This window comes from Antechinus flavipes, chromosome 4 (genome assembly GCF_016432865.1).
Source record: "Antechinus flavipes isolate AdamAnt ecotype Samford, QLD, Australia chromosome 4, AdamAnt_v2, whole genome shotgun sequence".
NCBI classification, from domain to species: Eukaryota; Metazoa; Chordata; class Mammalia; order Dasyuromorphia; family Dasyuridae; genus Antechinus; species Antechinus flavipes.
In genome coordinates, this window is record NC_067401.1 from 181,052,104 (window position 1) to 181,078,380 (window position 26,277).

The 26,277-nt window shown below is 35.4% G+C and overlaps 1 protein-coding gene across 1 annotated transcript; it reads left to right on the forward strand.

Moving 5' to 3' along the window:
• Positions 1 to 356: 356 nt before the first annotated feature.
• On the forward strand, positions 357 to 1,307 carry LOC127559048 (olfactory receptor 2T27). The gene has a single exon (XM_051992593.1). It carries the CDS (start codon positions 357 to 359, stop codon positions 1,305 to 1,307), a length of 951 nt encoding a protein of 316 aa, XP_051848553.1.
• Positions 1,308 to 26,277: the final 24,970 nt, after the last annotated feature.

Consider the following 26,277-nt stretch of genomic DNA (forward strand, 5'->3'; position numbering starts at 1 on the left):
AGAACAATATTTTTTTCTCCCTCAAACTATTTATCTTATTTTAGATGCCATTTAAAAGAGGAGAGGTTAGATGTTAACATAGTGTATAATTAAGAGTAGTATACAAAAGTAGAAATCAGTAAAATTTGCATTGTATTTCCAGAAAAAGAAAGTAAAATACATCAACTAAATGGGAGTCAGTAACAAAATGTGTTTCCCAAGTAATGGGAAAATTAAATATTGGTATTTGTTAGAAAAACTATAAATTAATCTAAAGTTATTGAGTCTGTGATTAGAATTAACTTCATGTAATTAAGCTTATCTATTAGTTCTGTCTTCTTTTCTCCAATCTCTAGGTCTACTGACATTCACAAATAATGGAATGGGGAAACTATTCTATGTATGCAGACTTTGTTCTCCTTGGGTTGTTCAGCAACACAAACTTCCCATGGCTTTTGTTTTCTCTCATCTTCCTGGTCTTTGTGATCTCAGTGGCTAGCAATGCTGTTATGATCATTCTTATCCACATTGATCCCCATCTCCATACTCCTATGTATTTCTTGCTTAGTCAACTCTCCACCATGGATATCCTCTACATTTCTACTATTGTGCCCAAGATGTTAGTGGATCAATTGGTGGGCCAAAATAACATCTCTTTTGCAGGTTGTACTGCCCAACATTTCCTCTACTTGACCTTGGCAGGTGCTGAATTCTTCCTCTTGGGTCTCATGTCTTATGACCGCTATGTGGCCATCTGCCATCCTCTTCGTTACCCTATCTTGATGAGCCGCAAGGTATGCCTGCTAATTGTGGCTGCAGCATGGCTAGGTGGCTCAGTGGATGGCTTCCTATTGACTCCAGTCACCATGCAGTTTCCTTTTTGTGCTTCAAGAGAGATCAACCACTTTTTCTGTGAAGTCCCTGCCTTACTGAAACTGTCCTGCACAGACACCTCAGCATATGAGACAGCTATGTATGTCTGCTGTATCATGATGCTTCTAATCCCTTTTTCAGTCATTTCTGCCTCTTATACTCAAATCCTCATAACTGTCTATCGAATGAGTGAGGCTGAGGGGAGACGGAAAGCAGTGGCCACCTGTTCCTCACACATGGTTGTTGTCAGTCTTTTTTATGGAGCTGCCATGTACACCTATGTGCTTCCCCACTCTTACCACACCCCTGAGCAAGATAAGGCTGTGTCAGCCTTTTATACTATTCTCACACCTATGCTCAACCCACTCATCTATAGCCTCAGAAACAAGGATGTCACTGGGGCTCTAAAGAAGGCATTGGGTCAATGTTCCTCAAGAAGGATAAGGGCCTTCTGAGGATTCAATGGAGATGTTTCGAAGTACCTTAAGGTAAGGTACTCATAATCAGGCAGCCTTCACCTGGAAGACTGGGAAAATTCTGAATATTTTAAGCTATTAGTAGTAGTTCTTTGGATTTAGATTTGTAGATTGGATAATTCTTGAATCTTTGAATAAAGTAAATTCATTGAGTAAGAGAGAAAGTTAAAGAGTTGAACAAATAAAGGTAGCTCATTATTACTGTTTTTCCCAGAAAAGAGGTGGGTTGTGCAGGCTAGCAAGTTCAAAAAGTTTCTTAGAATAGACTGATAATGATCTTAGCTCTAAGGAGGTTGCTTTTTATCGTCCTATTTCTCTGACTTGCTGTCTCCAACCACTTTTAAATATGTGTGCTTGAAATTACGAATTTTAAATTTAAATTTTATTTTTAGTTTTCTTATTGGCTTTAGTCATATCACTTGTATTCACTGATTTTCCAAATCATGCTCTTTGATATGATGAAGATCATTTACATCTCAAAGAACCATTTTATACTTTAAAAACTAGAATCAATTCCTTATAAATTGAATCTGAGTAAGAAAGGCAGCTAAGTAGTATAGTGGATAGAATTCTAGGCCTAAAGTCAAGAAGACTTTTTTCTTGATTTCAGATCTGTCCTAGACTTGCCCAAAAGGGATCATGAAAAGTTGGCTATAACTTGAAAATGATTGTGTGAAGAAGAAAATGAAACTCACAGAAATTAGACTAAACAAGGCATTAGGAAAAAAATACAATAACTCTTATCATTTCCCCCCCCCCATATTTATAAATATATTGTGATGTACAAAATGGAAACAGAAGAAGGGAAGATCAGAAACTCTGTGCTGGGGGGAAACATATAAGGTTAGAAGGACTTTGACAATGATTATGATGGAGAAAAGGATGTCTTCCAAAGCTCATCAACCAATGATAATTGAGCCTCTAATCCTTATCCTAGTTGCTACAGACACCTGGGCCAAGCCTTCATTTGATTCATTATATGACCCTGATTAATTTCCTTCTTTAATTCTGTTTTCCTAACTATAAAATGGAGATAAATCCCTTTGTTTGTCTTTTTTTTTCTCTTGAAGGCATATTTTGTGGGTAAAGGAGACAACTAATTTAAAATTATTTTGAGTTTGTGAAGATGCTGTAAACCATTAAGTATTACTAAAACCTATCTCTCCCTCTTCACTCACAGATGGGAAAAAGAAAAAGAGAAACATATTTTTCCCACTTTTATTATTTCAGTGTAATGCTATGGACAAATATAGATTTTTGTGGTAGGCAGTTTTAAAAGAATTGTACTAGAAAATATGTAAAAGAAAAATAGAATTATAGTCTGTTCAAAGCTCCAATTCCTCTTTTCTTACCCATTCTGGATAGATTTCCTTCAAAAATGTACTTAGTACTTAGTAGGTAATATTATTATATTGAAAACAATATAACAACTATGATCTACTTTCTGAACATCATAGCCAAGGTTTTCCTGTGGATTGGGGGCTCAAAAAACCTTTTTTTGATTGGATGGAGAAAAGCAGATCTAATTCATGTTGGGAGGTCAAGCCACAGATACTAGACACTAGATTCTAGTCTACACTAGATAATAGACTCTAGACAATGGAGTCTAATCCACACCTAATTCCTTTTGGAAATTAAGTGATTGCTAGTGGTCAAGGACTGTTATAAAAGGATTCAGAGTGTAGAGACTTGTTAGAAGTCATAGTGTCAGAGCCCTAAACTAAGACTTCAGTTATTTTTCCTTTCAGTCTAGTATTTTATACTGGATTAAGAGTTTATATCACTTGAATGAGGGAATGGTCATAGGTGATGCAAATGATAATATACTACATCTTCCTAGGCTCTTTTTCATCTCTACACCCTTCTTCTAATACTCAAAATTCAGAAATGTTTACAGGTTTTATTTTGTTTGTTTTTGTAAATAGTATTTTATCTTTCCCAATTATGTTAAGATAATTTTCTTTTTTATTTTCTCTTTCTTTTTGCCATTTGTTTATTTTAATATACATTGCTTTATGATTTTCTTAGGTCTAGACAATCAACAAAGCATTAAACTAAGATCCAATTTGGCATCAGATGTGGTCTGACAAACTGTGATTACAGCAGCTCTATCCCCTCTCTTCTTCTGAACCTACTTCCTTTCCCTTGTGGTCTAAGCCAATTTCAGACTTTTAGTCTATAATATCACTTCGAATCACATTATGATTGAGGTTATAATCAATCTAATGTCAAAGATAGAAAGAACTTTCAGAAGAATACTTAACAAACTATCATGCAAACTTTATTTGAATGAGAATCTTTTGCCTAAAATAGTAGCCTTTCATACTGTTCAATAAATCATAGTAAGCTAAAACTTGAATGTTTAAAATGTCCATGGACATTAAAGAAGAGGTGTAATTTGATCTGACTCTTATTTTTTTTTAATCTCTTCTCTATATCAGGGTTAAACTTTTTGAGAAAAATGTCTATATGTGATACCTCCATTTTCTTTCCTTTTATTTGCTTCAAAGCCCTCTTCAATATGGCTTCAACTTCAGAACTGAAATGATATTACTTATTCCGAAGTTACTGGTTATCTCTTAATTATATAATTTAATCCTGCCCCCCCCCTTTTTTTTTACAATCCTCAGTTTTCTTTACCTCTCTTTAGCTGTTGACATTTTAATTCTTCTCTACTCCTGTATATTTTTCCCTATCTGGAATTTTGTGATGCTGATTACTCCTGATTCTCTTTCCATATGTCTTCCATTCATTTCCTGTTTCCTTTGCTGGATCTTCATCCAGTTCATATCCATTATCCATGAATATTCCTCAAAGCTCTGTTCTGAGATGTCTCATCTTCCCCTATAAATTGTTTCACTTGGTGATCTTATCATATCCTACATGTTTATTTATCATCACTATTCAGATGATTCCTGTATCTTTCTCTTTATATATATCTCCAACCTCTCTCTTACTCTCTAGTCTCACATCACCATCTCCCTTATAGATATATCAGACTGAATGTTATCTCAAATTCAATCTGTCCAAAATAGGACTTATTTCCCCCCACCTCAAACATTCTCCTCTTCCCAAATTTCCTATTAGTTTTCAGGATACCATCATTTTTCTAGTCACCCTAGTTAAAAATTTTTGCATCATCCTTTTGCATCATTTTGTCACCTTCGCAAATCACTTTGTCATCAAGTCTTATTATTTCTACCTTTACATCATTTTCCACATATGTCCCATTTTCTTGGTTCATATAATTGCCATCCTGGTGTGGGCCCTCATCTAGTTTCTAAGTTTCCATGACTCAAGTGTTTCTCCATTCCAATTCATTCTCCAATTAATGCTAAAGTGATTTTTCATAAAATAAAGGTCTGACCATGTTACTCTCCCTCATCCTACTAAATTCAACAAATTTTGGTGGGTACCCTTTACTTTCAAGAACAAATATAAAGTTTTCTGTTTTGGCATTCCCATTTTTCTAGTTAGGTTACCTTTTATCCATCTCTATATACACTCTGATCAAGGGCCACTGACCTATTTGCTGTTCTTGAAGTAGGGTTTTCTTGACTTCCTTCAACACTTAGCTTAGTTTTTAAACCACACCTTCCCCCTAGGGTTCAACTTTTTAAAAATATTCTGAATTTAGTAGATTCTCTTACATCATAGAAAAACATTTTTGTCTTCTAAATCCAAGAATCTTTTTTTTTATTTAAATGTTTTATTTTATTTTATAATAACTTTATATTGACAGAATCCATGCCAGGGTAATTTTTTTTTACAACATTATCCCTTGCACTCCCTTCTGTTCCGATTTTTCCCCTCCCTCCCTCCACCCCCTCCCCTAGATGGCAAGCAGTCCTATATATGTTAGATATGTTGCAGTATATCCTAGATACAATATATATTTGCAGAACCGAGTAGTTCTCTTGTTGCACAGGGAGAGTTGGATTCAGAAGGTAAAAACAACTCAGAAAGAAAAACAAAAATGCAAATAGTTCACGTTCATTTCCCAGTGTTCTTTTTTTGGGTGTAGCTGCTTCTGTCCATCATTTATCAATTGAAACTGAGTCTTTCTCAAAGAAATCCACTTCCATCAGAATACATCCTCATACGATATTGTTGTCGAAGTGTAAAGTGATCTCCTGGTTCTGCTCATTTCACTTAGCATCAGTTCATGTAAGTCTCGCCAGTCCTCTCTGTATTCATCCTGCTGGTCATTTCTTACAGAACAATAATATTCCATAACATTCATATACCACAATTTACCCAGCCATTCTCCAATTGATAGGCATCCATTCAATTTCCAGTTTCTAGCCACTACAAACAGGGCTGCCACAAACATTTTGGCACATACAGGTCCCTTTCCCTTCTTTAGTATTTCTTTGGGATATAAGCCCAATAGAAACACTGCTGGATCAAAGGGTATGCACAATTTGATAACTTTTTGGGCATAATTCCAGATTGCTCTCCAGAATGGTTGGATTCGTTCACAACTCCACCAACAATGCATCAGTGTCCCAGTTTTCCCACATCCCCTCCAACATTCATCATTATTTTTTCCTGTCATCTTAGCCAATATGACAGGTGTGTAGTGGTATCTCAGAGTTGTCTTAATTTGCATTTTCTTACTGAAAAAGTGTCATGGTATTAATATACCAAAAGATAGCCATTTTCTTGGTTTAATATACAAGAACACAAACTTGAACTTTATTAGGTTCTTGTTCATTTCATCTTACTAATGAAGTCTATAAATGTTGCTCCATTCTGACTTCTTGACAAGGCCTTTTAAAAATGTATTTATCCATTTAAAACTTAAATACAAAAATAAAGAAAAACAAAATAGGAAAAAAATACAGAAAAAGAAAAAAAAGCCACATGTTATATGTTCAGCAGAGCATCAGGGAGGATACAAAATGTGTAACAATAAATTTCCATTTCAAGAAAACATATATAAGAATAGAAGACATTGTATTCATGACTATCCATCTTTTCTTTGTTTCTTTGTAGGTTTTCTTTGTTCTCTACTATATACTTTTAACTTTATTCTTCCCCCCCCCTTCTTCCTCCCCACCTCCCCAGGTTACAGTTAAGCACAAATATATTTATGTATGTATTCATACACACGTACATACACACACACACACACATATATACATATATATATATACCCACATATATACATATACCTACATACACACACACATCCAATTAAAGTAATATTAATATGGTTGACATATAATGTACATTTCTCTCCTTTTGGAATTTTTTTTAAGTTTGACTTCATTTGAGATCAATGATTAATATTCTTACTTTAAAAAAAATAATAAATTATATTTCTGATCATTTTTATTAGGTTTGTATATATTTCTTATTTTCTCTTTTTCCATAGTTCTATGCCTAATTTGCTTACAATTTAACCTCTCTGTGCTCCTCCATGAATCCCTCCCTTATTTTCTTTTTCTATTTTTCTGATCTTCTATCCCTTTTCCTGCTTTTTTATCTCATTCCTATTGATTTTACTCCCTTTCATCTACATGCCCTTCCATACCCCACTTTATCCTATTTCCTTCCCTTTTATTTCTTTATAGATTTTGGAGGTTGCTATACCCTTTTATAAATATATATATATATATATATATATATATATATATATATATATATATATATATATATATATATATATATATATGTGTGTGTGTGTGTGTGTGTGTGTGTGTGTGTGTGTGTTTCCCTCTTTCACCAATTCCCAACGTGAGTATGTTTTCAGAACTACTTGTTAATTCCTCTGTTATCAGTTCTTGCTTTCACATCTTATTTGTATAGCATAATTACTATTTAAAAATTTTTCTACATGATTTTGCTTTTTAGAGTCACCTTATACTAAATTCTATCTCACTCTTTCTTTTGGGCTACTTAATCACCATTGCCAACCTTAGATATGTGGTTTACATTTGCACAAATAAAACATAAAGTTTTTCCTTATTGAATCTCTTGAAATTACTCTCTGATGTTGACTTTTATACATTGTTTTCTATTGAGTTGAAAATTCATTGAATGTCCATTTTTTTCATTGATTATTATACTTAATTTTGCTGGATATAATATTTTCAGCCACAGTTCTAGTTTTTATTTTTATCATAAATATATAATATTCTAAGACCTATAATCTTTATTATAGCTGCTGATAAATACTGTTTAATTCTAATTGCAGCTCCAGTATATTTGAATTGGTTTCTTGTTATTGCTTGCTGTCTATAAAATTTTCTTTTTTGATTTAAGGTTTTTGAAATTCAGTCATGATGTTCCTATATGTTTTCTTTGTAAGAATTCTTTGAGGTGATGACTGGTAGATTTTTTTTTTTTTTTTTTTTTTTTTGTACTTCTACTTTCCCCTCTTGTTCTATCAGTTCAGGAAAATTTTCTTTAATTATTTTTTGTATTATCATGTCAAGATTCTTTTTTTTTTATTATTATAACTTTCAGGTAGTCCAATTATTCTTATGTTTTTTCTTCTTGATTTGTTCTCTAGATCTGTTGTTTTTCTTATGTTTATATTTCTCTTTTTATTCTTTATATTTTGTTTTATTATTTCTTGGTTTCTTATAATTTTACTATCTTTCCCTTGTTCAATTCTAATTTTCAAAGTATCATTTTCTTCTTTAAAATTTTGGATCTTCTTTTCTAATTGGTTGACTTTCTTTTCATAATCTTGTTTTTCTTGGATTGTTCTTTTTTAAAGCTTTCCCAATCTCATTTGATTTTCAAAGTCTTTTTTGAGTTCTTCTATAAATTCTTTTTGGGTAATCATTTATTATTATTCTTTGGATTAGGAGAGGTTTTTTTCCCCCCCTACATCAGTATCCTGCTCTGAAGAGGAACCTTAATCTTCCCTATTCTCATAGTGGTAGGGATGGTACCTCTAGCTTAACCTCAGTTCTCCCCTTTGGCCTGGAACCCCAAACCAAGAACTTTACCTCCTGTAAATTCCTACTACCCATAGCTATCCTGCCCCACTGCTTCTGCACTCGCTAGAGTGTATTCTGGTTCCTTATTAGCAGCAGCACATCTGGATCTTGGGTTCCTTATCAATAGAGATTCCTTCAGTCTTCCCAGTCATAACCCAGACTTGTCCAGATTCTGGTGGCTCCAGCAGATTAAAGTTCCTGTGATTCAGCTGAAGCTGCCTCTGAACCAAGGTAGTCCCAAGGCTCCTACTCTCCCACCAGCAGAACTGGCTTGGAGGTGTTTAACTTCACACTCAACCCCTGTTCTTTCCCAAGTCTCATTTGTTTTTCACTGGAATACATTTGTTCTGAGAGACAATTTTGTTTTGTTTGTGGGGGAATTATGAAGTACTTAGAATTTTTTGACTTACTTCACCATTTCTCCAGAATCCTTCCCTTCTCAGGGCCTTTTGAAGGGCCTTCTCTCAATTCAGTGACTTCAGTCTTAGGTTAACTTTCATCTATACCGTATTTGTCTTGATGGTACATAGTTATTGCTGCATTCTTTTTCATTAGAAAGCAAAGTGCTTAAGAGCAGAGACCATGCTTAGTATAATGCCTGACATATAGCATCAAACACCTGGAAGTCAAGATAAAAGAGTACAGGTTAGCTTCCCCACAATACTTCCTCTGCAAAAATTTAGAAAACACTATAATGAATTCTGATCAGGAAATTCAGGAAAAAGTCTCAATGAGTCATTGTCCAAAGATGAGGGAGAAAGGCAGAGTGCTCTGGACAGAGGGTCTAGGATCTCACTAGGAGTATCTTGCATGTGGAGCATTCCAATGACAAGGGCTGAAAACATGAGCACCAGAGCAGGAAGCACTGAAGCAGGAAGAAATCCTGAACTCATATAGAGTACAAGAATGGATGCCATCTGATAGATCTTTTCCTGGGCCTGAACTTCATATTGAGGAAAGAACACAGAAGCAAATTATAGTTGCATGGCTCTTATCCCAGGAGCAGAGGAGGGGCTCAGTTCTAGCTTTCAATTTAGGCTGAAACTTTCAGTGAAATAACTATGGTAGAAGCGTTAGGGTACAGCTTCTAAGGGAACTATAGCAGTAATCCTGACTTCTCCTGATCTTAGAGTTCTATTGTTTTAATAATCTGTTTGTCAATGATTCTAAAGTCTTCTGGTCTTAGAAATATAATAATATAGTTACATATTTTTTCCTAGGTTTTGGGGAAGATATGGCAGTGATCTTGAGGTTTTCTGCCTTAGAGTGTTATTGTTTAACAATCTGTCTGTCAGTGATTCTAAAGTATTCTGGCCTTAGGATAGTCCTGTAAACATTGCTGACTGTCAGATAGATGATCTTCTGGTCAGTGATAAACAAGTTCCTGAAATAATAGTGAATACACCATCCCTCAAACCTACCTGTAAGCCATAAAATTAGCAAACAAGTCATATGAAGTTCTGGTCTCTCTAACTTTGTTCTATAAATTTATTGTCTTTCTCCTGGTCCTTTGCTAAATTCTTTTGGAACATAGCTCACTTCAATTTACAATTACAATAAACTTTGCCCCTTGACTTGGAGATGGGTTCAAGGCTGCAAATTCTTTTGAGACACCTAACACCACAGATCTGTGACCCCTTCTGAGCCTCAATATAAGTACCAGATCAGAATAGTCTGAAGTTCAACTATTCTGATGCTGTTTCTAAGTCAACTCCTCCCCACATCCCAACACATATATCTCCAGCAGCAGTTTTCCACAACTTCTGAGCAAGGACAAGCTGACAGATGCAGATGTGTATTAACAACATATTCAAGAGCAAATGAGGAGGGCAGGAAGCTGTCTTAGCCCTGGAACACAACAATTTAAAATCACTGAAAATTTGCAGGTCCCAGGCTGAGCAGTAAAAGCAATAGAAGAACCTAAGAAGATAAAAGATCAGCTCAGACATTACCCCCAACTCTTAAGTACACAGAACCCAGCTCAAGCATCAGATCTAAAGTGAGGGAATAGATTGCAAGGTTAAAAAAATAAAAAAAGCAAAAAAAGTTCTACAATATATAGATAGATAGGGACATGAAAGTTTAGGAAACAAACTCAGAGTAAAAGAATGAATCTAAAATATCCATGGGCAAAATATTAGAGCAAATTGTAGCCTAGACACAAATTTAGTAGAATTCAACTCAATGCACAGATTTGGCTATATTTTTCTTTCAGTAACAGAGGCTAATTTTTGCCTCAGTACTTGAACTCATTAGGGACACTTTGGTGCTTGCTTTCTTATTATCTTTTTTTTATCATCTTTTAGGTACATTAGGATTTTTTATATTGGCTTCAGGAAGTTCCCTTCCCATCTTTGAAATGAACATTGAAAAAGTCACAACCTCTCTGATTTGTAAGATGGAAATACTAATATTGTAGTGATTTGTAGTGTAGCGCTAAAGTTCAAAAGGTGACCTTGTTGAGATGTGAGAAATGAGAGTGAGAGATCCCCTGGCCTGTGCTGCAGGTTCTTGTGAAAGAATTCACAATTCCAATTCAGTGAGGTTTGTGGCAAAAATGGGCTTATTACACTGAGAAACAACTTGGTCAGTGGGCTAAATCCTGAAAGTAATTTTAGGAAAGGTTTGGGGTTCAGCCTTTAATTATATTGGGTTTTTATGGCTAAAAGCTAGGGAGCAATCTCCAGATGAATTTGAGGGACTAATTTTCAATTCAATGAAGGGTGGTGATTATACCCCAGGCCAAAATCTCCAATTGAATTGTAGAAGGAGATCACCATCTGGGAGTTTCCCATAGGAACAGGGGGCGGAGAGGTTCTCCCAGAGGCCAAGAGGGCTTGAGATTTTAGGGTTTCTCTAACCCTGATCCACTCTCCCCAAAGATCAGGGGGACATAGTTTACATCAATCCTAAAAGATTTAGCTGGAAGATTGGTGTTGCAAGGTAACCCAAAAGAATCTGCAGGCTTGAACCCACCCCCAAGTCAAGGGGCAAAGTTTATTGTAATTTTAATGCCAATTGAAGAGGGCTAAGTTCCAAAAGAATTTAGAAAAGAATCAGGAGAAAGAAAATAAATTTATAAGACAATGTTAGAGACACGACAGCTTCATATGACTTATTTGCTAATTTTATGGTTTATAAATAGGTTTGAAAGGTGATCACTTTATCTCAGGAACTTGCTTATCACTGACCAGCAGATTATCTGACAGTCAGCAATGTTCGTAGGACTATTCTATGATCAGAAGACTTTAGAATCACTAATAGATTATTAGAACAATTAACACTTTAAAGCAGAAGACTTCAAGGATCATTGCTCTATCTTCCCTAAAATCTAGGGGAAGAAATATATAACTATATTATTGTATTTCTAAGGCCAGAAGACTTTAGAATCATTGACAGACAGATTGTCAGAACAATAGCACTCTAAGGTCAGGAACCTCAAGATTACTGCTAGAAGCTGTACCATATCAATGTGATTTACTCTCTTCGCCTGTCAGGAAGAAGCCTAATCAGCTATAATCAGCTATAATCAATTCTTAAACTATCCTGTTTAAGTAGAATGATTGTGAAGATGGAACTCTTTTATCTGTTTCTCAAACCTGTGTGCACCTTTAAACAACCTTTGAGATATTGATTAGCATATCTTTAGATTGGTTTGGGACCTGATCAGTCTACTGCATTGCATCTGGCTCTTTGATCCTTCCTCTGAATTCTACCTTTACTTCCTTCAGTTCCCCAGATAAGTTCCCCAAGACTGTATTTCCCTATAAAAGATCTGATTATGATGAAGATCTTTACTAAGTTTTTTTTTCAGGATTCATTATGAGGCACTCTCTCTCATAATGCCTTCCCTCTAATGGCACCTTTCTCCTCTACTAGCTAACTCTGGTTATTCTAACCAATTACTCTCCCAATTCTATTTTATGTTTACCTTTCCTTGTGTTTGTTGTATTCCTTCATTTTGTCTGTAACCTATTCTCCTAAATATATTTACCTTTTGCCAAAGAGAACGGCCATTGTGAATTTGTCACATGTTTATTTCAAAGTAGGAACTGCTTCCCCGACCTCAGCAGTAATACTTAACTCTAAATTTAATAAGAGGATTGGTACAATGCTTTTTTCCCCCCTTCAATACTGGAAGATTATTTTTGCAATGCTGGAGAAACTGAGGCAAAATAGAGATTAGAAAGTTTTTAATATTTTATTTGCATTTCTGAGGAGAGATAGTCTGGAGGCAGAGCAGAATCCATTCTGCCTCCAGGGCTGAAATGGACTTTCATCTCAAAGAATCCAGCATAAAATGTGAGATTCCAATGATTTTTATGTGTGGCTCTAAGATGGGTGTCTAAGAGACAAAGGCAAGGGGTGGAGTCTGAACACTGGCAAATGGCAGGAATTTCCAGGCAGAGAATATCAATTCGGTTCTGACAGCTTGGGAGCAGGACCATAAATTCTGATAAACTGGGAGTGAACTGGTAGTCAGCTAGAGACAGAAAGTCTGGAACTTGGAGATATATAAGTATACTTCTTAGTTTTGAGATATCTAGTTATGAAATGCTAATGGTCAGTGCTCTCAGCCCTAATTATCTCAGTCTTAATGGTTAGGAAGAAGGAATGCAACCAGGGAGATTGAGACAGAACAATTCAAAGAACTAAGGCAGAACAATTTAGGGAAACTGAGGCAAGACAATAAAAAAAAACTGTGGCACAACAAATTGCTCCTTTAATGTTTGAAAGAATTCACTTATCAAACTATTTGAAGCAGAGATTGTGTTCTTTGTTAGTTTTACAGTTGACCTCTTTCTCTTTCTCTTTCTGAGACTGGGCAGTTTAGGATTTCTATATTTTGTTTTGTGACCTTGGGTATTTTGTATTTTTACAATTATTCTTTTCCTTAAATTCTGTTTTTAGTACTGTGTGGGACAGTATGGACCACAAAAACAATTACAAACTCTCAGAGTAAGAAAAAGCAAAAGGGGATTTATTATGGTCTCAGGAGAAAGGGCATCTACCATATGACAAGGTCTTTGTCAGCAAAAGGAGTGCAGACTATAAACTGCAAAACACAAGATTAAATGCTCTGAACACAAAAGACCCCATCCTCATCTGACCTTTTTTCCCATTGTTTGGGGGAGTCTGGGCTTATATTCTAACTATGAAAATCTAACCCAGAAATAAAAGAATACAAGTCAACAATAATAAGCTTTTCATTTAAATTTCCCAAGAGAATTGCTATTCAACCAGATATCTTTGGATAAGAGAATTCAAAGTCATCATCACCTTTAAAAGAAGTGCTTAAAGAGGTGGTAAGAAAAAGAAGGGGACAAACATACAACTTTTAGCTATAGCTGAACTTCGGGGGTGGAGCCAAGATGGCCGAGATGACACACACTTCTCTCTGATCTTCTCTACAACCCTCACAATAATTATGAAATCCAGCCTCTGAATTATCTCTGGACTGGCAGAACCCACAAATATTGGGAATGTAACAAATTATCAGCAGAAGATAATTTCAAAGATTGCCAGAAAAGGAATGTTTATATTGGAAACGGGAGGGAGGCAGCCAGTGCAACTGGCTGAGTACAAACGCCAGGCAGACAGCTCGGAGTCTCAGGGCAGTACAGACTCTGGGTAGCAAAGAATTTAAGGGAGGAAACAGAGCAGAAAAAGTCTGTTTCAATCTGAAATGGGAGGAAGGCAGCCTAAAACAAACAATTGACCACAAACGCCAGGGCAGACAGCACAAAGCCCTGGGGCATTGCTGACTCCCCTGTATGAAGACCGCATTAGCACTCTGGATACTTTAAAACCAGCAAGAGTCAAGATAAGGAAAATCCTTGATTTTTATTTTTTATCGAAGGGAGGAGAGAGCTCTCAGTCACAGGAATCTCCTCTTTCTTCTCCCACTCCAAGCCACCTCAGCCACCTCCCTTGTCCTACTCCACCCTCTAAATCCTGGCCAATAGTGCCATACTAATTTCCACTTTTCCCAGCAGTTTCTGTCAAATAATGGATTCTTATCCCAAAAGTTGGGATCTTTGGGTTTATCAAACACTAGATTGCTATAGTTATTGACTATTTCGTCTTTTGAATCTAACCTGTTCCATTGATCAACTAATCTATTTCTTAGCCAATATCAAATGGTTTTGGTGACTGCTGCTTTATAATATAGTTTTAGATCAGGTACAGTTAGGCCACCTTTATTTAATTTGTTTGTTTGTTTGTTTTTTCATTAATTCCCTTGAAATTCTCGACCTTTTGTTCTTCCAGATGAATTTTGTTGTAATTTTTTCTAGGTCATGAAAATAGTTTCTCGGGAGTCTGATTGGTATAGCACTAAGTAGATTAATTTCGGGAGTATTGTCATCTTTATGATATTCGCTTGTCCTATTCAAGAGCACTTAATATTTTTTCAATGATTTAAATCTGACTTTATTTGTGTGGAAAGTGTTTTGTAATTCTGCTCATAGAATTCCCGACTTTCTTTTGATAGTTAGTTTCCCAAATATTTTATGCCCTCGACAATTGTTTTGAATGGGCTTTCTCTTTGTATCTCTTGCTATTGGATTTTGTTGGGGATGTAGAAAAATGCTGAGGCTTTGTGTGGATTTCTTTTGTATCCTGCCATTTTGCACAAGTTGAGGATTCTTTCTTTCTTTCTTTTTTAATTTAATAGCTTTTTATTTACAAGTTATATGTATGGGTAATTTTACAGCATTGACAATTGCCAAATCTTTTGTTCCAATTTTTCCCCTCCTTCCCTCTATCCCTTCCCCTAGATGGCAGAATGACCAGTAGATGTTAAATGTATTAAAATATAAGTTAGATACACAATAAGTATACATGACCAAACCGTTATTTTGCTGTACAAAAAGAATCGGACTTTGAAATATTATACAATTAGCCTGTGAAGGAAATCTAAAATGCAGGCAGGCAAAAATATAGGGTTTGGGAATTCAATGTAATGGTTCTTAGTCATCTCCCAAAGTTCTTTTGCTGGGCGTAGCTGGTTTAGTTTATTACTGCTCCATTGGAACTGATTTGGTTCATCTCATTGCTGAGGATGGCCAGGTCCATCAAAACTGATCATCATATAGTATTGTTGTTGAAGTATATAATGATCTCCTGGCCCTGCTCATTTCACTCAGCATCAGTTCGTGTAAGTCTCCCAGGCCTTTCTGAAATCATTTGTTTGGTCATTTCTTGTGGATTAGTTCTAATAGCTTTTTAGTAGAATCTCTGGGGTTCTCTTAAGTATATCATCATATCATCTGCAAAGAGTGATAGTTTGGTTTCCTCATTACCTACTCTAATTCCTTTAATCTCTTTCTTACCTCTTATTGGCGAGGCTAGCATTTCTAATACAATATTGAATTTTAATGGTGATAGTGGAAAACCTTGTTTCACTCCTGATATTACTGGGAAAAGTTTTAGTTTTTCCCCATTATATATGATGCTTACTGATGGTTTTAAATATAGGCTGCTGATTATTTTAAAGAAAAGTCCATTTATTCCTATCCTCTCAAATGTTTTTATTAGGCATGGATGTTGGATTTTATGAAATGCTTTTTCGGCGTCTATTGAGATGAACATATGGTTTTGTTAATTTGGTTATTGATATAGTCACTTATGCTAATAGTTGTCCTAATATTGAACCAGCTCTGCATTCCTGGTATAAATCCTACTTGATCATAGTGTATTATCCTGGGGATGATTTTCAGTACTCTGTTGGCTAATATTTTATTTAAGATTTTAGCATCAACATTCATTAGGGAGATTGGTCTATAATTTTCTTTCTCTGTTTTCAACCTACCTGATTTAGGTATCAGTACCATGTCTGTGTAATAAAAGGAATTTGGTAGGACTCCTTCAATCACTAATTTTTCAATTTGTTTATATAGCATTGGAGTTAATTGTTCTTTAAATGTTTGGTAGAATTCACATGTAAATCCATTTGGTCCTAGGGATTTTTTCCTTAGGAAGTTGGTTAATAGCTTGTATAATTTCTTTTTCTAAAATGGGACTGTGTAGTCTATTTTTTCTTCTGTTAATCTGGGCAAGTTATATTTTTTTGAAGGTATTCTTCCATTTCATTTAAGTCATCAAATTTCTTGACATAAAGTTGGACAAAGTAACTCCTAATTCTTGCTCTAATTTTCTCTCCATTACTGGTCAGTTCTTCCTTTTCATTTTTAAGACTTACAATTTGATTTTCCTCTTTCCTTTTTTCAATCAGATTTACTAAGAGTTTGTCTATTTTGTTGGTTTTTTTCATAGAACCAACTCTTAGTTTTATTAATTAATTCAATAAGTTTTTTTTTACTTTCAATTTTATTGATCTCTCCTTTTATTTTTAGAATTTCAAGTTTAGTGTTTGACTTGGGGTTTTTAATTTGTTCCTTTTCTAGCATTTTTAGTTGCAAGCCCAATGCATTGACCTTCTCATTCTCTATTTTATGCAAGTAGGCCACTAGAGATATGAAATTTCCCCTTATTACTGCTTTGGCTACATCCCACACATTTTGGTGTGACATCTCATTATTGTCATTTTCTAGGGTGAAGTTATTAATTATGTCTATGATTTGTTGTTTCACCCAATCATTTTTTAGCATGAGATTATTTAGTTTCCAATTATTTTTTGGTCTATTTTTTCCTGGCTTTTTGTTGCATGTAATTTTCATTGCATTATGGTTTGAAAAGGATCTATTTCTGCCTTACTGCATTTGCATTTGGAAGGTTTATGTCCTAATATATGGTCAATTTTTGTATAGGTTCCATGAACTGCTGAGAAGAAAGTGTGCTCCTTTCTGTCTCCATTTAGTTTTCTTCAAAGATCTATCATATCTAACTTTTCTAGTATTCTGTTTACCTCTTTGACTTCTTTCTTACTTATTTTGTGGTTTGATTTATCTAATTCTGAGAGTGCAAGATTGAGCTCTCCCACTAGTATAATTTTGCTATTTCTTCTTGCAGCTCTCTTAATTTCCCTTTTAAGAATTTAGATGCTACACCTATTGCTTCATTATCTATGCTATCCTTTAGCAAGATATAGTGCCCTTCCTTATCTCTTTTAATTAGATCAATTTTTGCTTTTGCTTGATCTGAGATCAGGATGGCTATCCCTGCTTTTTTGACTTCACCTGAAGCATAGTAGATTCTGCTCCAACCTTTTACCTTTACTCTGTATGTATTGCCCTGCTTCAGGTGTGTTTCCTGTAAATAATATATTGTAGGATTCTGGCTTTTAATCCAGTCTGCTAACCACTTCCTCTTTATGGGGGAGTTTATCCCATTCACATTTATGGTTAAAACGACCAATTCTCTATTACTTGCCATCTTGTTAACCCCTATTTATTCTTTTTTCCTTTCCTTTCCCCTTACCCCCCTCCCCAATTTTAAACTTGTGAACACCACTTACTTCTCACAGCCCTCCCTTTTAGTATCACTCCCCCCACCTTAGAGCTCCTCTTTCTAGCTTACTCCTTTTCCTCACAATTTCTGAATTCCCTTTCACTTAGCTTATTCCTTTGCTTTTCACTTTTCCCTTCCAACTATTTAATGAGGCGGGAGAAGTTTCATCATAAATCCAGTATGTCTAAAATTTTTCTCTTTAAGCCAATTCTGATGGCAGTAAGATACACACTATGTTCATCCCCCCCCCCCCCCCCCAGCCATTCTTTCTCTTGGTTTCCTTTGCCTCTTTGTGAAATGTAGTATCCCCACTTTACCCTTTTTCTGGTACAATTTCCTTTCCATTTCTAGTTTCTAGAACAAGGTATACATGTATTCTTTATATATCTTTATAGCAGAAATATAGTCCCCAAGATTTCGTTTTACCTTTTTAGGTATCTCTTGAGTTCCATATTTGGAGATCAAACTTTTTGTTAAGTTCGGTTTTTTTGTTTCATCAAAAATAGGTGAAATTCACTTATTTCATTGAATGTCCATCTTCTTCCCTGGAAAAAGATGCTCATTTTGGCTGGGTAAGTTATTTTTGGTTGCATACCAAGTTCCTTAGCCTTTCTGAACATCATATTCCAGGCCCTTCAATCCTTTAATATGAATGCTGCTAGATCCTGGGTGTTATGAGCCAGAACTTGAAACAAGGTGATAATTCAATGGAATTGATGGAAACAGTGCTTGTGTGCTTGGGTTTGCACTTTTGAGAGTTCACACATTAGCTCACACACATTAGTTCACAAGTTGGGAAGATTCACAAGTGTTCACAAGTATGGGAGATACACCAAGTTAACTTTGTAACTTTGTGAATTCACACCTCCCATAATCCCACTCTCAGAGAAGGAGTCAACCTTTGAGAGAGCAAAAACTCAGTCAGGAGAGTCAGTTGAAAAGATTCAGAGTAGAGGAGCATCAGTTCAGAAGAGGCCACGAGTGGAAGTTGAGCTAGAACCAGAAGTCACTTTGAAACATTGAAAGCCACGAGTCAGAGTTGAGGCAGAGGCAGAAGTAAAGGACAAGCTGCAAGAGCTCTTGGAATCAAGGAAGGAGAAAATAAACATTTGGATTTTATTAGCTGGCTGTATTTGAGGTGATTATTACTTTGAACCTGAAACTAAGGCTGCCTCCAGAAAACCTCCCCAAGAAACCTGCTCCCACAGAGAACCATCATATATTATATAAAAGAAGAACATCATACCTGGGTAATCCTTATTGTGGCTCCTCTATATTTGAATTGTTTTTTTCTAGCCACTTGTAGTATTTTTTCCCTTCGTCTGATAGTTCTGGCATTTGGCCATTATATTTCTTAGTGTTTTGATTTTAGGATCCCTTTCAGTAGATGATCAATGAATTCTTTCAATATCTATTTTACCCTCTGTTACTATGACTTCTGGGCAGTTCTCTTTGATAATTTCCTGGAAAATAGTGTCTAGGCTCTTTTTTTTTATCATATTTTTCAGGGAGTCCAATAATTATCAGATTGTCTCTCCTAGATCTATTTTCCAGTCTGTTGTTTTCCTAAGAAGGTATTTGACATTGTTTCCACTGTTTCATTTTTTTGGTTTTGCTTGACTGATTCTTGGTGTCTCCTCGAGTCATTCAATTCCATTTGTTCAATTCTCATTTTCAATGAAGTATTTTCTTCACTCACTTTTTTTATATCTTTTAAAAATTGTCCTATTGAGTTTTTAAGTGAGTTGTTTTGTTCTATGGAATTTTTTTCCATTTTGCCAATTTCATTTTTTAGAGAGCTATTTTCTTTTTCCTGTTCACTAATTCTATTTTTCAAGGATTTGATTTCTTTATCCACTCTGTCTTTAAATGAGTGGGATGACTTAATCCAGACTCTCTTGCCAAGCTTCCCTTTCCTTTTCCCATTTTTCTTCTAGCTTTCTTGTGAGAGCCTTTTTAATTTCTTCTATGAGAGTCATCTGCATTGAGGACCAGATGATATCTTCCTTTGGGGATTCATCTGGATGTCTGGTTTTAGTCTCCTCAGGGTTTAAAGTCTGCTCTCTATTCGTATGGAAGCTATCAATGGTTAAGGTCCATTTAAATTTTTTGCTCATTTTGTCAGAGACGAATCAAAAAGACAAACTAGCAAAAAACCCCAAACAAATGGAATCTGCTTTTTTGGGGGGGTGGGGTGGGGTGGGCTGGGTGGTGTTACAAACTTCCTCTACAGACTGCAAGAGGCACTAGCAGGACAGCACTGGCTGTGCTGCGCCTGCTCTCTGAAACTCAGAGCATGCTGAGACACTGTTGTGGGGTGGCCAGGTCCTGAGAGACCCTAGCTGTTCAGAGTTATATTCTTCACCCACTGTGTTTTTTGCTTCTCTGCTTGTCTACTGGCTTGCTGCCAGAGCAAAGTATCCAATACTGTAATAAAGCTCTCCCTGCAGAGATGGCTGAGATCACATCCCACATCCCTCAGGTCTACTCAGCTGTGCTCTGCCTGCTGTGCTCTCGATGCTGCTGCCTGCCCTCAGGCTGCACCTGATCTAAAACCATCCCTGCCCTGGAGTAGACCTTTTCTGGCAAATTTCAAGGATGTCTTCTCTTGGTAATTATTTGTGGGTTTTTTTTTTTTCAGTCAAGCACTAATTCTGAGGCTTGTTCTGAATTAAATTCTGAGAGAAAACACGGCGCTTAAGCAGATGTGTGCCTTCTCTCTGCCATCTTGGCCAGAAGTCCCAACATTCATCATTATCTTTTCTTGTCATGTTAGCCAATCTGAGATCTAATATCTCAGAGTTGTCTTAATTTGTATTTCTCTGATAGTGATTTGGAGCATCTTTTCATGTGGCTATAAATAGTTTCAATTTCTTCATCTGAAAATTGTCTGTTCATATCCTTTGACCATTTATCAATTGGAGAATGGCTTGAACTATTATAAATTCGAGTCAATTCTCTCTATATTTTAGAAATGAGGCCTTTATCAGATCCTTTGGATGTAAAAATGTTTTCCCACTTTATTGCTTCCCTTCTAGTCTTGTCTGCATTAGTTTGTTTATACAAAATCTTTTTAACTTAATACAATCAAAATTATCTATTTTATGATCAGTAATGATTTGTTCTCCTAATTTGTTTATAGTATCATTCTTTATGTCTAGATCATGAACCCATTTCGACCTTATCTTGGTATATGGTGTTAGGTGTGGGTTTATGCCTACTTTCTGCCATATTAGTTTCTAATTTTCCCAGCAGTTTTTGTCAAATAGTGAATTCTTATCCCAAAACATGGGGCTTTCAGTTTGTCAAATACTAAATAGTTATACTGGCTATTTTGTTCTGTGATCCTAACCTATTCCACTGATCAACTAGTTTATTTCTTAGTCAGTATCAAATGGTTCTGATGACCACTGTTTTATAATATAGTTTTAGATTTGGTACAGCTAAGCCACCTTTATTTCTTTTTCTCTTCATTAATTCCTTTGAAATTCTTAACTTTTTGTTCTTCCAGATGAATTTTTTGTTATTTTTTCTAATTCAGTAAAATAGTTTTTTTGGGGAATTTGATTGGCATAGCACTAAATTAATAGATTAGTTTAGGGAGTATTGTTATTTTGTTTTTGCTCATCTAAGAGCACTTGATAGATAGTTTTCCAATTACTTAGATCTAACTTTATTTGTGTGGAAAATGTTTTGTAGTTTTGCTTATATAGTTCCTGACTTTTCCTTTGCAGATAAATTCCCAAATATTTTATATTATCAACAGTTATTTTAAATGAAATTTCTCTCTGTATCTCTTGCTGATGGATTTTGTTAGTGATATATATGTATGCTGATGATTCATGTGGATTTATTTTGTATCCTGCAACTTTGATAAAGTTGTGGATTACTTCTAATAGCTTTTTAGTTCTCTATCATATGCAAAAAGTGATAATTTGGTTTACTCTTTACTTACTCTAGTTCCTTTAATCTCTTTTTCTTCTCTTATTGTCAAGGCTAGAATTTCTAATACAATATTGAATAGCAATGGTGAGAACAGCAATTGTCTCTCAGTCTCCTTGTATTGTCCTCTCACAAGAGGAGATCCATTCTGGTTTGGATCTCCAGCAGCCACTGTCAGGTGGCTCTCGTGTATTGCAGCAGCTCTCCTGTGTATTCCAACATTTCTCAGTTTTCATCCTCCCTGGTTTAAGTTTCAATACCATGTCTGTGTCATAAAAGGAATTTGGTAGGAATCCTTTATTCCCTATATTTTTAAATAGCTTATATAATATTAGAGTTAATTGTTTTTTAAATGTAAATCCATCTGGTCCTGAGGATTTTTTTCTTAGGGAGTTGATTAATAGCTTGTTCTACATTTTTTTTTTCTAAAATGGGACTATTTAAATAATTTATTTCCTTTTCTGTTAATCTGGGCAATCTATATTTTTGTAGGTATTCCTCCATTTCACTTAGGTTGTCAAATTTATTGGCATAAAGTTGGCCAAAGTAACTCCTGATAATTGCTCTCGTTTCCATCTTCATTGGTGGATAGTTATCCCTTTTCATTTTTGAGACTAATAGTTTCATTTTCCTCTTCCCTTTTTCTAATCAAATTAAAGTTTATCCGTTTTGCTGGGTTTTTTTCCCATAAAACCATCTCTTAGTTTTATTTGTTAATTCAATAGTTACTTTTAGTTTCATTTTATTGATTTCTCCTTTTATTTTTAGAATTTCAAATTTGGTGTTTGGGGGTAAAAAATGCCAATTTGTTCTTTTTCTAGCTTTTTTTAGTTGCAAGCCCAATTTATTGATCTTCTCTTTCTCTATTTTATGCAAGTAAGCCTCTAGAGATATAACATTTCCCTTATTACCACTTTTGCTGCATCCCACAAATTTTGGTATGTTGTCTCATTATTGTCATTCTCTTGGATGAAATTATTGTTTGTGTCTATGATTTGCTGTTTTACCCACTCATTCTTTAAGATGAGATTAGTTTCCAGTGAGAACTAAATTCTGGAGATCACTCCTGAGCATGTTAATGATTAAAAGCTGGATAAATATGTCTCCTTGCTTCTATTTCTCTGCTGAATTCTCTTAGAATCCAGTCTGCTTGTAATAGTGTTACAATTACAATAAACTTTGCTCCTTGGCTAAGGAGATGGGTTCAAACCTGCGGATTATTTTGGGACACCTCAAACTTTTTTTTGAGTCCCTCTTCCAACCTCAACAGGTTACATAATTATATTTATTATATTAATTATTTGATATAATCAAATAACAAAAAATAAAAATGGAAGCAGACTATCAAAAAGTCTAGGACTTAGGATCCAAATTCAAGTGCAGGCATATTGTTAGTGGAGCATGCCATTTTTCTCTTGGCAGAGAGGTGAGAAATGAGGCACACATGGATAAACAATGACCAAAATATTGTTTTGTTTTGGTTCGCTTTATTATATTATGATAGACAATTCTATTGGTTTGTATTTAAGGAGTCCTAGTGAAGTGAGAGCAAATTTTAAAAAAAGAAACAAATGATTTTGCTAAAAATGAAATAATAAGTTTAAAAATTCCATCACAGCCAAACCATTTTGTGTGAAACAGTATTTTCCACAAAAACCGAGATTCTGGGAGTAAGAAAAAGCAAAAAGAGGCTTATTACAATCTCATGAGAAAGAGCATCTCCCATCTGACAAAGTGTTTGTCGGTAAAGGAGTGCAGAACATAAATTGCAAAACATCAAATTAAATAGCCTGAATGCAGAAGTTCCTGAAGTTCCCACTTCCACAGACTGGCTTTTTCTCCCATTGTTTGAGGGAGTAAAGGCTTAGATTCTAACGGAGGAAATCTAACCCAGAAACAAAATACAAATCAATAATAATAATAAACTCTCAATTTAAATTTCTCCAGAAAACTGATATACACGCAGATATAGAATTCAAAGCCCTCATCACCTTTAAAAGAACTACTTAAGGGGTAGTGGGAAATAGAGGGGGCAATCACCTGCAACTTTTAGCTATAGCTCTATTTGTTATTATGAAATCTCGAGTCACAATTAAAGTATAGCTAAAGTATAACTATGTTCCTGATGAGATCTATATTTTGGTGTTCCCTTTGGTTAGGGAACTAAATGATGAGATTAGATTCAGGGAACCAATTGAGATTAGAGTTCCTGGTGGCCAGTGAGTTAAATAATAAGGTTAGTGGCAGGTTTGGGGTTCAGGCAACCAAATGAAGAGGTTTGGCTCCCCTAAACCCTTTGGAATTCAGCTCATAGGTAGGGAGTTTTGGGAATCCCCCTTCTAGCAACACAAAGATCCTTTGTAAAGGAATTTATGAACCTGAAAAGATAGATTGATAAAAAGAAGTTTATTATTAGCATTGGGAAATCAACCTTTGCTGTGCATGAATAGAAAGGTTGAATTCTTTAGTGGCAAAGTCCCGACAGAGAGATATAAATTAAGGTCCCAACAGGAGAGTAAAGTAGTGGAGGAATCCTGGCAGAGAAGTAAAGTTTCTAGTAGAGAAATTCCTTCTTCTATGCTTAACTAATTTGCTTATATTTAAACCCATTATTAGCTAATGTTGACATAAAAAATGAAACTTAGTAGGTGTATACCTCGTTTCTGCCGCACTACTTTTCAGTTTTTGTTGAATAGTAAATTCTTGCTTCAGTGGGTTGAACCCAAATCTTTGGGTTTATCAAACACTAGGTTAATTGTGCTCATTTGTTTTCTGTATATTGCTTACATAATTTGTTTCACTAATAATTTTCTTTGTTTCTTACATAATAGCAAATTGTTTTTGCTGAATACTGTTATGCCACAGTTCTCTTTAACTGTCTTGACTCAGTTTCCATGCACTAGTTTCCCTTGTCTCAGTTTCTTTAACTGTTCTGTGTCAATCCCCTAAGCTGTAAATCCCACTCTGGTCCATTAAGGCTGAGGACCAATTACTCTAAGGTTATAAATTGTTAGCCCAAGCAAGATAAACAAGAGAGTAGACCTCCTGACTCTTTTCTGTCCTCAAGAATTTACAATATCCCTCTAAAATATTCCAAGATACCTCACTGACATCTTTACCTTTGTGTATTCAGACATCCTGTCTCTGGGTTTTTTTGGGTTTATGGCCTCCCCCATCCTGACAGCTTCTTACCCCTTCCTTTGTTTAGAGAAAAGGTATTTAAGAAGTTGGGGTTCCTCCATTCATTGTTGGAGGCTGGAGCTAGCAGCTGTATGCTGGACGCTGATTCTTTGAGATGACAGTCTCCTCCAGCTCTGGGACCAACATGGATTCCTTGATCCCAGTATATCTTTATCTCTGTCTGACTGGATAATTTGAGACAAGAGTCCTGTCCAGTCAATTTTACTCTCCCATTAATAAAATATTAAAAACTCTCTAATCTCTCTCCTGCCTCAGTTTCTCCGGCATTACAATTACAACTTTGTTTGAAACCTAGAACTGCTAGACCTCATCCTTCCTATTTTTGCCATTCCTTCTTTAGCTGTTCTTGACCTTTTGATTGATGTGGGAAAGATTAGTTTCTAGATTCCCATCCCCTCCTAGTGAATGTAAATTACCCTTTAACTCATAAATCCTGGTCCCTTTGAATTCCAATAGAAGATTTGGACCTGTCCCAGCCCAACCCGGATCTGAGCCAACTTTGGGGCTACACCCAAAAGCCCCTTGAGCTAAGTCTCCTATTATAAAAAGGCCAAGCTGGGAACTCCTCTTTGCAGAGATTCCAAACATGCTAGCCATGTGAGGACCCTCTGTCCACTGGACCCTCTGTCCAGTGCCCTCCTTATCTCTATATTCACCTATCTCCTTACTTCCAAACCCAATAATAAACCTCTTTTATCAATCCAGCTCTCAGGCCAATAAATACTTTTATTGGGAACTCGCACCGCTACTAGACCCCATTTACCACCGAATCCAAGGGGGCTGCAGGGGAGCTTTGCTTGATTCCCTGTACCCCAAACCTGCTACTTAACTAAACCCTAATTTCATTTAGACCTCAACATTGATCACCATGAATTTTGTTTATTATTTTATCTAGTTCTACAAAGGAATTCCTTGGGAGTTAAATTGATGTGGTACTGAATAAGTAAATTAATTTAAGTAGTATTATAATTTTTGATATGTTAGTTTGGCCTGTCCATTGAGAAAGTAATATTTTCCAATTATTTAGAACTGTCTTTATTTGTGTAGAGTGTTTTGTTTGCATTTCTTCCTAGTGATTTTTATTGGTAATAAACAAAAATGCTGATCATTTGTGTTCTGAAGTGTGAATTGTTTAGATTTTTTTTTTTTACTTTCTACTTTTTATCTCCAAAAAGTGATAGTTTTGTTTATATTTGCCTATATTTATTCCTCCCATTTTTGTTACTACAGTTAGTGTTTCTACTATAATCTTGAATAATAATGAACATTTCTGCTTCACTTCTGATTTTACTGGAACACATACCTTATCCCCAATATAGATGATACTGGCTGTTAGTTTTAGATAGATGTTATTTAGCATTTTGTGGAAAGTTCCATTTGTTTCTCTCCTTTCTAGTGCTTTTCTTTCTGTTTCTTTTTTCCTCTCTCCTTTTCCTCTT

Excerpts from the sequence above, each read along its gene's own strand:
- LOC127559048 (XM_051992593.1), top strand. The coding sequence starts at position 357 with ATGGAATGGGGAAACTATTCTATGTATGCAGACTTTGTTCTCCTTGGG.